Here is a 12,713-nt window from a genome sequence, read left to right as displayed (position 1 = left end):
AGTACAACTGTTTACGACCGGCAGACTGCATTTCCCATTCAGAACAATTTAAAAATGAGTTCCTCACCCAGAAGTGTTTGTGTTAACATTAACCCTCAATACTGCACGCATGATTCACTACAATATAAACTGTTTTTATTTTACTGCACAATGAGAGAGAATGTCATGTTCATTTCAATCAGTTTATTTGAACCAGTTCAATTGAAATAGCACATGAACTCCAACGCTGGCAAGACATTGTTCTAATACTGAAATTAAAAATGAACTCACGGTACCACTTAGTCATACTCCTCTCAGACAAAGAAATATTAATAACTACTTTGTTTTCAGAACTTATTGCACTTTACCTGGATTTTTTTTAAAAGGCATTCTATGTCTAAGATCAGTAATAAATTGCCTGATCTTTGCTCATTTGTTCTTCTTAATAATACCATGAAACTGAACAGAATAGTTCTGCGGAAAAGCATTAAAAGTCTGAAGCTTCAGTGAACAAGATAAAAAAATAAGGATAAAAATATCATGGTTGCATAAATATATGTAATCTCAGCTTTGGTCACGGTTCTTGTTGCACATAATTCAATTAATCCGTCTTTAGACAATCTGTTGTGTGAACTACACTTACTAAAATTCATTTGTTAGACTTTTAAAAATTGTGATTCAAGAGTAAGACTTTCTAGATCAACTGAGCTCTATGGAAAACTGAGAACGAAAAGAAATTCCTTTAAAATCAAGTTCTCAAGAGTTGCCTCTTGTCTTCCCTGGAATGAGGCCTGGCCACGACTAGTTTCCTAAAAGTCCTTCAGGCTCACACTCCAGGGACTTTTTGGTGAACTCGAAGTTTTCAGTTCTTTCTATACAGAAACAATTCTTACCCTAAGAGGAATTTAGGGTCAGAATATCCCAGAGAAGCCACATCAACAGCTCCCCCGAAATGGGAAAGACCAAGAGATGAGGTGAAGAAACTGTGTATGTGCATGAATGGAGGGATAAGCTTCAGATCTGTTAATCCTTTCAGATAAAAGGTGAACACAAACGCATACCAATCGCCATCCTTGGGGAAAAAAAAATCATCTCCCACAGGCAAACAATATCTGCTCCATCAACTTTTCTTATATTTTTCAATCTCTCTCAGAATATAGACTCTGCACAACAGTGATCTACTAGCAAGAAAATTCTCAATCATTTTCTATTTCACTTACATCCAAAACATTTGCAGTTTAATCTATCATATTAAATATATCATCTACTAAATAGTCAATGACGGTGTAAACAAAGTGGCACGTATATTGGAGATACCCAAAATGCGGAATGCAGTAGAAGACATTCAAGTAATGTGTGTGTAGCTACTGATTATTAAACACAATACCTTCCCTTTGTGCTTTTCCAAAAAAAGGCAAAAGGAATGTACGATCGGGGGAAAAGGTATCTAGACAAATTTTGGCTGTAACACTCACTTTGGAAAACAAGGCGCTAACTTGATTCAATGCAGGAAATACAACACTGATGCTGAATATCATTTAAACACCTGGAAAGAATTCACTGTCATGGCATTTAAGATCGTCAGGTGAATTCCAAACAAAAATCAATATCCCAAAGAGAAGGTCGGTGGCTCTAGAGGGATAGTAGACAAATATGAGAAGCATATTAGAGAAGCAGCGTGGCTCAGTGGAAAAGAGCCCGGGCTTCGGAGTCAGAGGTCATGGGTTCGAATCCCGACTCCACCACATGTCCGCTGCGTGACCTTGGGCAAGTCACTTCACTTCTCTGAGCCTCAGTTACCTCATCTGTAAAATGGGGAATACGACTGTGAGCCCCACATGGGACAACCTGATTACTCTGTATCCTCCCCAGTGCTTAGAACAGTGCTTCGCACATAGTAAGCGCTTAACAAATGCCATTATTATTATTATTATAATATGACAACCACCAACAGAAAATTACCCCTTCAAGGATTATCCTAAGAGGGAAAATTCCTAGAAAGGGAAAGCATCTTTTAAAATTACTTTCTTATTTATGGAAAGAATAGGATGGTGTAAGGATCTCTGTCCCAAGCACCTTTGAGGGAAGAAAAAAAATTGTGATCTGCCCTGTCTAGAAAAGGAGTGGTATTTAAAAGAGAAAAAAAAAAAATCTCTGCTTCCATAATTCTCCTCTTGGCAGAGATTTCCCCCTGCTGATTAACAGCAAAGGAGGATGTAAATTAGGCCTGCGGTTCTTTTAATTATTTTCATTCATTGCTTTAAATCTGGACCGTTAATTTTCATTCTAAAATTGTAGCCCAGTGGGACTAGGGGCTTGTGATTGAAGGCATAATTGCTGGCAACAGCCTTATTTTTTTAAATAAATGTGACTGTCTTGGAAATCGTTTAGATTTAAGCACCCAGAACAGACGGAACTCTTGCACGCTGGGTGAGTGCTTGGCCCCCAATTTACAGCCCCTTGTTAAAGTACACACGCTCCAAATCAGGCCGGGCCGCTCGGATCTGGTCTCGCAACTCTTGCTCCAAATGCTTCACTGACATGGAACTGAGAGAGAGACAGAGAGAGAGAAAGAGAAATGGGAGAGTGACTCCTCGGCCAGAACTGAAGAACTGAAATTAAATTATGTTTGTTGAGAACGGGGAGTCAGCTGGGCTCGGTCCGGGTCCAGATTCATTTGGTTTTGGAAAACAAATCATTAAAATACAAGGAACAAATTCTTTACTAGTCTAATCCAATATTGAGGTTCTGACAAATTGTGGGGAGGATGATTTCTGCTTAAGAAATGGTGTTCAGTATCCTTTCAATGATTCTGCACTGGTCCAGTTCGAAGGGCACTGCTCTGGGAATCAGGACAACTGGTTTCTAGTCCCAGCTCTTCCTGGAGTACAGTCATCCACGCATCCCTGCCTGCCCACCCTTCTCACTGCGCTCTGTGAGCCAGCAGGGACGTGACTAGCGGGGAGGACAGCGTACCAGTGGCACTGGGCACACCGCTAAGACGATAATCGATTCCTTCGGGCAGGTTCTCCGTCCTGGAGAAGTCTCAAGACCGAGGTTCATCCATCATTCTTGGTGGAGGACACTGGGATATCCAGTGATTGGCTCCCCCGAGGTTCAATAGCAATCAATCAATCAATCATATTTATTGAGCACTTACTGTGTGCAGAGCACTGGACTAAGCGCTTGGGAAGTACAAGTTGGCAACATATAGAGACAGTCCCTACCCAACAGTGGGCTCAATAGCAGGCAGCAGCATGGCCTAGAGGGTCGAACCCTTGGAGCCAGAGAGCTTGGGTTGTAATTCTGTAATTCGCTTGCCTGCTGCGTGACCACGGAAAGTCACTTCACTTTTCAGTGCTACTACCTCCCCTTCGGTCTGTGAGCCCCATAAGGGACAGGGGCTGTTTGGGGCCCAAATACCTTCTATCTATCCTAGCACTTACTACAGTGCTCGACACACAGTAATCATTTAGACACCCTAACAATCATGATTAAAACCCTGAATGCCTATCTGAACGAAATCCAATTCTTCCCTATTTGAAGAATGACCATCAGGTAAATGAGGTTGAATAAGGACAGTGGTCATTTGTGTGCGTTTCACGTCTTGGCCCCAATCAATCTCAACCTAATTTACCCTTAAATGAGAAGCATGATCAAAAAAAAATAAAATAAAATATATATATATATATATATACACACATATATATGTATATATATATACACACATATATATGCATATATATACATATATATATATATACATATATATATATATATATATATATATATTCAGATCACCACTGGATGAACCATCTCTCTCACACAAGAGATGGATTTAACAGCTTGGGGTGGTGCAGTAAATCTTGATTATGATGATGATGGGGCAGATTTCAGTACCTTTTAGCATTTCCAACTAACTAGAGGCCAGTTTCAGAAGGGGCACAAAGGCAGGTACGGCCTGGTGGTCCCACACTGGACTTCGGGCAACCTCCTGGGGACATCTCTTTGCACACCAGTACACCCCCACCACGTGTGCAGAAGGCTGGGAAAGTAGTCCCACCCTGAAGTCACATAGGGGGGGTACAGGCTTCAGGTGGCAGTTGAGTGATGCTCTAGCTGCAGTCCAGCATGAGCTCGCTTTTGCTCAAGAATATGGCAGACAGTAGAGGACGTCAGGGGTATGAGACCAATGGAGTTGCAGGGGAGAACTTGAGGAACCTAAACGGTAATACAGTTACCTTTTCTGAGGAAACAGTGCACAGCAGAGAGGTGTAGCAAACACCAAACTAAAAACAAACAAACAAAAAAACAGAATTGGAATACAATATTTTTAGAAGGAACTAGGATCCCGTTTACTCTTTAGACGATATCCAGACTTTAGCTTTCTTTTACATTTCCAAGTTTTATAAAGCTTCCTTTCCCCGTTGTGTCTGCTCAGATTAAAATGCTGCCCAGTCAGCCCGAGGGTAATTGCGACAGGTAACTGGGATCAGAAGGTTCCTGTGCAGAGAGAAGCAGAGAAGCAGCGTGGCTCAGTGGAAAGAGCCCGGGCTTTGGAGTCAGAGGTCATGGGTTCAAATCCCGGCTCCACCACTTGTCAGCTGTGTGACTTAGGGAAAGTCACTTAACTTCTCTGTGCCTCAGTTACCTCATCTGTAAAATGGGGATTAAGACTGTGAGCCCCGTGTGGGACGACCTGAGTACTTTGTATCCCTCCCAGTGCTTAGAACACTGCTTTGCACAAAGTAAGCGCTTAATAAATGCCATCATTATTATTATTAGAGAGCAGGCCTCACTTTTTAACTGCATGCACTGCTCTGGCCAGGGGGACTCTACCCCTAAGGGGCTCACCCTTAAAACCCGCACGGGAGACATTAAAAAGACTCACTCACCAGAAGCCAACCAATCCAACTTGAATAGGGGCACTCATCCAGGGGAACCTCTGTGGGAGATAAAACACAGCGTAAGCAAATGCACCACTTTTGGGAGGAGGGGGGGGAAGACATCTAGGTCTAATTTATCTGCTGATGAAGGAGAAATGGAGGGCAGTCATGGGGAATCGTTACACAATCCTGCCGGGGGGAAATCTTGGTCTCGACTCCCTACGAACCATCTTGCTGATTTGTGGATGAAAATCTACCCAAGAGTTTTATTCAAGTTCACTGTCGCGTGGGCTTTTAGGGCCGGCAGGAGATGCTTCATCTTCTGGGGAAGGGCCGTCTGCCGAGCCGCTATGGTTTTCTCAGTGCACTTGGCAGTCAAAAGCTGGCTCTCAGTCCACTCAGCCCTGCTCTAGAAGTACCCACTGCCCAAAGCAGCATAACCAAGAACAAAACCCACTTGGCCAACACTGAAAACATGACGTCTCTACTTTGTTCCCTGGGGGAGCCGCATTTGTATCAGATTCTACATCTCACAGGTCAAGTGGTGTGAGTGGCGATTTAATTCTAAACTCGGCTCCCTTCCTTTTCAGACCTTTGCATTGGGCTGGATGCAGCAGACACTCCTGAGACATAAACAAATTTTTACCCATTATTTAGGGACTATTTCCTGGGGATTAAATTTGCTGCTGTTTACAAAAGAAAAAAGGTTCTAACTGGTTAGAATTTTAGTTGGAAACTACAGATTCGGTAAAATGAAGACACTGGCGCTACGTTATTAAAAACGTCTAACACCTTCAGAACTGAAGCGAACCCACGGAAACAGGCTGATTTATGTTCTGTTAATTAAGTACTATTAATTACTACTCACAGGAGTTACACAGATAAAACAAAAAAGATGATGCTTGAGGGGATGCCACAGCCTCGTTACTGAGTCGATTTTGGGGTGGGGGAGAGAGAAACAGAAAAGAGGTACTAGAGAAGTGAAGAAAAATGGCAATTAAAAAGAATTCTAGAGAGGCTGGAAGAATAATACGTACTTCCCTGGAATAGGGTCTCTTCACAAATGGATAGAGCAGGAGAAGCTCTCGACACCTGAAGCATTATAAAAATGATGCTGTCTCAAAATACAACTTCTTGTTACCGAGGGTAAACGACAGTGCCGGTATTACCAAAAAAACTTTATTCCTTATACCTAAATTTAGAAAAAAGGTCTAAGTGTACACTTTATCATCAGGTTGGATTTTGTGGAAGGATGAACCTTTTAGACTGTGAGCCCACTGTTGGGTAGGGACTGTCTCTATATGTTGGCAATTTGTACCTCCCAAGCGCTTAGTACAGTGCTCTGCACACAGTAAGCGCTCAATAAATACGATTGATGATGATGAACCTAACTAAATCAAGAGATTGAAGGTTTGGGGGCTCATCACAGCTCTGCTCAGAACTGGAGCAAAGCAGAAGACAGAGAGGTGCAGCACATTCATTCAGTCGCATTTATTGAGCGCTTACTGTGGGCACAGCACTGTACTAAGCGCTTGGAAAGTACAATTCGGCAACAGATAGAGACAGTCCCTACCCAACAACGGGCTCACAGTCTATTCAGGGCAATATCTGCTAACTGGTGAGGGGAGAATTGGGACTGATTTCAGAGAACTGGTTATTTATTTCTAGACTGTGAGCCCACTGCTGGGTAGGGACTGTCTCTCTATGTTGCCAACTTGTACTTCCCAAGCACTTAGTACAGTGCTCTGCACACAGTAAGCGCTCAATAAATACGACTGATTGATTATTTCAACCGAGAGATTGCTGAGGAGATAACAACGCTCAGCAGTACAGAAAAACTAATGTTTCCGCTCAAGATACAGGTTATTCTGTCCCTCGTGTTAAGACAGTGAATAATATTCTACAAAGCCACCATAGCTCACGATGCAACGAGAGACCTGAATGCAGGTATTAGAGTTTGCTTCTAAGAAACCATTCCAATTCAACACACTTCAATACCACCCAGTGCCCTGCACAAACACACTCAACAACTGCGCTATGCGGATGACTGCATCCTTGAGATACACACCCAAGAAAACATGCAGGTGATTGCAAACCACTTCACCGCATCAGCCAAGCACAAGGAGCTGACAATTTATCTACAGAAGAGATGAGGTGATGTGTCAGTCTGCATTAGCGGAAGCAGCATGGCTCAGGGGAAAGAGCCAGGGCTTTGGAGTCAGGGGTCATGGGTTCAAATCCCGGCTCCACCACTTGTCGGCTGTGTGACTCTGGGCAAGTCCTTCTCTGGGCCTCAGTTTCCTCATCTGCAAAATGGGGATTAAGATTGGGAGCCCCACGTGGGACAACCTGATCACCCTGTTACCTCCCCAGCGCTCAGAACAGTGCTTTGCAGTGTGGCTCAGTGGAAAGAGCCTGGGCTTTGGAGTCAGAGGTTGTGGGTTCAAATCCCGGCTCCGCCAACTGTCAGCTGTGTGACTTTGGGCAAGTCGCTTAGCTTCTCTGTGCCTCAGTTACCTCATCTGTAAAATGGGGCTGAAGACTGTGAGCACCCCGTGGGACAACCTGATCACCCTGTAACCTCCCCAGCGCTTAGAACATAGTAAGCTCTTAACAAATACCATCATTATTATTATTATTATTATTAGCACATAGTAAGCACTTAATAAATGCCATCATCATCATTATAATATAATATATAATATTATTAGCACATAGTAAGCACTTAATAAATGCCATCATCATCATTATTATAATATAATAATATATAATATAATACTATTATATAATATGCTATTATATACTATTATAACAGTGCTTTGCACATAGTAAGCGTTTAATAAATGCCATTATTATTACTATTTGGGAAACCACGCCCACAAGCAAAAATGGATACTGGCAACCTCAGTGCTGCCACAGAATTCTGTTACCTACGCAGCACGTTGACCAACGACGTGACGAGAGACAAGGAGGTAGAAAACCAAATCGAGAAGGCCAGGATACGCTCTGGGAGACTGCCCACCCTAAACACAAGGTCTACTGGGCTGTACTGCCGTCCTGCCATCCAACCTTAGCTCAGGCTGCGAGAACTGCTCGCCTACACAAACGCCGCGTGCAGCTCCTCCAACAATTCCGCCAGCATCCTTTCCAGGCTATACTGGACATCAAGTGGTAAGACGGGATCCCAAACAATAGCGTTCTGAAAAGACGTCGGTCCCAACACTGAATCGATGTCCACCCGGAACGGCTGCGCTGCGTGAGATGCGAGGAGAATGAAGGCTGAAGGCGAGCTGAATTTAGAAAACCAAAAGGCAAGGAGGGCGGAGGAAACATCTTAAGGATAGAGTAAAATACCGCTTAGGGCAATGCTGCATCCCAACCGATTAATGGAAGCCAACTGCCAAGGACAGACCAACTTGGTGCATCACTCTCAAGAAAGGAGTGGCTCTTTGTGAGCAAAAATTTCATAAGGGAAAATAAACACGGAGGCGAGAGAAAACAGCACCAGGTATGGCAAAAATTAACCAAGAATGCAGTGTGCCCTAGTGGAAAGAGCCTGGAGTCAGAGGACCTGGGTTCTAATCCCGACTCTGCCATTTGTCTGCTGTGTGACCTTGGCCAAGTCACTTCTCTTCGCCTCAGTTCCCTCTTCAGCAAAATGGAAATTTGATACCTGTTCTCCCTCACACTTCGAATATGAGCCCCACGTGGGACCTGATTATCTTGTAGTTATCCCAGCACTTAGTAGAGTGCACGGCACATAGAGAGCGCTTAAATCCTACATTAAAACGACAAAAGGGGCAGCTTTTTTGTGTGAACAACATGGCCAGGATTGTCAGTCCCACACTGATCTTTTCAGACACACCAGCGCCCACGGGTTAACTTCACTGCGAGTGATATCTTGAGCTCTACACTCGAAGTTCGTTGTGTCTGTTATACTGTACTTTCTCAAGCGCTGAGTACAGTGCTCTGCACACAGTAAGTGCTACATAAATACCACTGATTTGACTGAATACCCACACTGTTGCACTTGAAAAAGCATACCAGATTAGAAAAAGCACCCGAGTGGTAATATCCAAAGAAACGTTTGATCTGCATACGACCCAAACACGCCCTTCTTTCAAGCGATATTTTCCCTGCCTTCCAAAGGTTTGAAAGGATTAAATGCGTTTTCCTACATCAGGCGTGTACGGAGATAACGAGGACCCCATCTGTTAATAAAGCATTTGGGAGTAGCTGGCATTTCCAGAAGTCAGAGGGGAAACATGCAGAAGCTGTCGGTTAGGAGGGCGGCTGATTACTTGCTTTCGAACTAGTCTATTGAAAACCCCACCACCGAGGAACTGCCAAGCAACGTTCACCTGAACTCGCAGTCTGTGAGGCAGAGGGAAAAGAACGGAAGAGTGAAAGTCAATTATACAGCCTTCGGAGAAATCCCTTTCAAATGCATCGGTCGGGTACGTCGGGTGGGCGGCACTAGGCGGCTGTCTTGGTCCGCATCGAGTCGTCCCTCCTCTCTTCTTCCAAAAGAAGTCAGGGGTTGGCAAGTGGACGTAGTTTCCGGGCTAGGCATATGCAATCAATTCCGGTTTTACTTTGAAACTTGCGCTTCGGTGACACGGGCATCCGCTTCGTTTTAGAACCGCCTCCGTTCCCCAAACTGCCCAAGGCATCGCTCAAAAAACCAAATCAAGCCAAGGCTACTTGGAGAGAAGGGGATTTGGAATCAGTGCGATGTGGCTTCTTTTACAAACCAGACCGTATCCGGGCTGTATCGACCCTGGGGCACACAGGCTGGCTGGGTGAGCAGAGATTCTCAGCTATGTGGTGTTCCGCTGGGGAGACAAGGAGCCCGATCACCGCACTTGAGAAATGTATAAGGAACCACCTTTTCTGAGCACCGAGGAAGCAGACCAAAACCAAAGTAATACCCCATCGCTGCTTAAAATGACACTAACCTGAAATGGAGATTTCAGACTTGAGAAATTCATTCATTCTGATCGTATTTATGGAGCGCTTACTAAGCGCTTGGGAAGTCCAAGTTGGCAACATATAGAGCCGGTCCCTGCCCGACAGCGGGCTCACAGTCTAGAAGGGGGAGACAGACAACAAAACATGTGGACGGGCGTCAAGTCGTCAGAACAAAATGAATTTTCCTTTCCCAAAGACTTAGTAGTCTTGTCATGTATTGTCATGTCAAACGACACTTTTCAGAACCAAAAAGGCGAGGGAATGTATGAGTAACCATTCATAGTCATAAAACACGATCTATTTCTATAGTGAACTATCTGTATCAACCAAGATATAACCACCATGTCACCTTTCAAAGAGGGAGTCATCCAATTAATTTACACTAACCTATATCTGCCTTTTCATAAGGGCTGAGGTAACAAGATCCGAATTACATCAAACATTGCATCAGATTCCTGGAACTGATAAGAAAAATATTGTGATAGAACAGGCACATTGCAATGAGATTTCTACTAGGTTACTAATTTACTCTCAAATTCTCATTATAAATGGGGGTACATGGGTAGAGAGCGGGGAACACGGGTGGAGAGCTTAAGGACAAAGAGACATCAACAAACACGTAACAGTCAAGTAATATGACAATTCGGGTCTAGTTTTTTTGGAGTCACTTAGTTCAGTTATTCCCCAGATAGCTGCCAAAGTATTTTAACTCGCAACGTTAAAACGCAGAATAACTTTGCTGCACACCGCTGCCCAGTTTCAAATCTCCTAGATATCTCTATTTAGGTAAATGCACAGCTGAAGAGCAAAACAAAAGCTGAAATCGACGGGAGTAAATCCACCCAGGTTTACTTCTTGAAGCTTTTTAACTATTTGAGAGAAGGATGGAAAAGCTCCTGAAAGAGGGACCACCCCCACATTTCTCTTGAACAAGTACAGGGAGAGAAGATGTAAGTGAATGTAATTTCTAGGCTACAGCCCCATGAAAGTGCAAATGAAAACAAAGCCCAGATGTTCTCTGGGGAAAAACCTGGTGTTGTGGAATTTTAAGTGTAAAGTTGTAAGTGGAACAACAGAGTGTGATAAGTTTCAATCTTACCTTTAGAAAGGCTCTCTTTTCCAGTGTATTCATGATAAACGGTGGAATTGCTGAAAGAGAAGACAGGCGCCCTTCATCATTACCAAACAACACGTCCATTTGATGAAACATTGAGGAAGCAATTTTCTGAAGCATTAAGCCACATTTGGGCTTTTTCTACAATGACAGTTGTCCAGTCACATGAGGTGGGCTGCTTGGATTCATTCAATCGTGTTTATGGAGCGCTTACTGTGTGCAGGGCACTGTACTAAGCGCTTGGGAAGCACAAGTTGGCAACATATAGAGACGGCCCCTACCCAACAACGGGCTCACAGTCTAGAAGGGGGAATGGGAGACACCAGAAACAGCGTGGCCATCTATTCTATTTATTTTATTTTGTTAATGTGTTTGGTTTTGTTCTCTGTCTCCCCCTTTTAGACTGTGAGCCCACTGCTGGGTACGGACTGTCTCTATGTGTTGCCAACGTGTACTTCCCAAGCACTTAGTACAGTGCTCTGCACACAGTAAGCGCTCAATAAATACGATTGATGATGATGATGATAGAGCATGGGCCCGCGAGTCAGAAGGATCTGGGTTCTAGTGCCGGCTCCGCCACTTGTCGGCTGTGCGACCTTGGGCAAGTCACTTCACTTCTCTGGGCTTCAGTTCCCTCATCCGTAAAATGGTGATTAAGACTGCGAGTCCCTCCACGTGGGACAGGGACCGTGTCCAACCCGATTTGCTCGTATCCACCCCAGCACTTGGAACAGTGGCGGGCACATAGTAAGCACCTGACACATACCATTATGGTTACTATTATGGGAACACCACATTCATTCATTCAATTGTATTTATTGAGCGCTTACTGTGTGCAGAGCACTGTACTAAGAGCTTGGGAAGTACAAGTGCGCAACATATAGAGACGGTCCCTACCCAACAGCGGGCTCACAGTCTAGAAGAATAATAATGGCATTTGTTAAGTGCTTACTATGTGCTAAGCACTGTTCTAAGCGCTGAATAATAATAATGATTGCATTTGTTAGGCATTTACTATGTGCCAAGCACTGTTCTAAGCGCTAAGGTAGATACAAGATTATCAGGTTGTCCCACATGGGGCTCACAGTCTTAGTCCCCATTTTACAGATGAGGTAACTGAAGTTAAGTGACTTGCCCAAAGCCACACAGCTGACAAGTGGTAGGGCCAGGATTCGAACGCACGATCTCTAACCCCAAGCCTGGGCTCTTTCCACTAAGCCATGCTGCGGCTCATGGGCACTCTCCTTGGCCACACCCCTTCCTGCCCTGGCATGCTCCCTAGAAGAGCATGTGCCTCTGCTACATGTCTGTTATATGACAGTGGGCAAGTCACTTAACTTCTCTGGGCCTCAGTTACTTTATCTGTAAAATGGGGATTAAGAGTGTGAGCCCCATGTGGGACAGGGACTGTGTCCAACCTGATTAACTTATTTCTACCCCAGCGCTTTGCACATAGTAAGGGCCTAACAAGTACAATAATTAGAGGGCCACCACTACTACTGAACAGCTGTGCGCCAACCGGCCCACTGGTGGGTAGGGACCATCTCTATATGTTGCCAACCTGCACTTCCCAAGCGCTTAGTACAGTGCTCTGCACACAGTAAGCGCTCAATAAATACGATTGAATGAATGAATGAATGAATCGGGCACACCTCGCCAAACTTGGGGGCGTCGGACTTTTTCCCTGTTTGGTGTTTATCTAAAGTTAACTCTGACTGGCAAAGTTATGCCCACAGGGCACAGTGTCTCTCACCCGCTGGATG

General features: G+C 44.3%; 1 protein-coding gene across 7 annotated transcripts in view; it reads right to left on the bottom strand.

Annotated features, from left to right (window-relative positions):
• Window positions 1-1,848: 1,848 nt before the first annotated feature.
• SFXN1 (sideroflexin 1) overlaps window positions 1,849-12,713 on the bottom strand; it is a 35,412-nt gene continuing 24,547 nt past the window's right edge. For 5 of the 7 annotated variants that reach the window (XM_038772816.1, XM_038772814.1, XM_038772815.1 and 2 more), the window contains 4 exons: window positions 10,936-10,985; window positions 4,875-4,924; window positions 4,221-4,268; window positions 1,849-2,526 (listed from right to left, as the gene is read on the bottom strand). In XM_038772816.1, the coding sequence (XP_038628744.1) occupies window positions 2,430-2,526; window positions 4,221-4,268; window positions 4,875-4,924; window positions 10,936-10,985 (245 nt within the window). In that variant the 3' untranslated portion in view covers window positions 1,849-2,429. Of the gene's footprint in view, window positions 2,527-4,220; window positions 4,269-4,874; window positions 4,925-7,705; window positions 8,156-8,579; window positions 9,701-10,223; window positions 10,298-10,935; window positions 10,986-12,713 lie in introns of those variants that run through there. The other 2 variants (XR_005457355.1, XM_038772820.1) reach the window with 2 other exon arrangements.

Source organism: Tachyglossus aculeatus, chromosome X1 (genome assembly GCF_015852505.1).
Source record: "Tachyglossus aculeatus isolate mTacAcu1 chromosome X1, mTacAcu1.pri, whole genome shotgun sequence".
In the NCBI taxonomy this organism is placed as follows: domain Eukaryota; kingdom Metazoa; phylum Chordata; class Mammalia; order Monotremata; family Tachyglossidae; genus Tachyglossus; species Tachyglossus aculeatus.
This window is presented reverse-complemented; position numbering and strand designations above follow the sequence as displayed.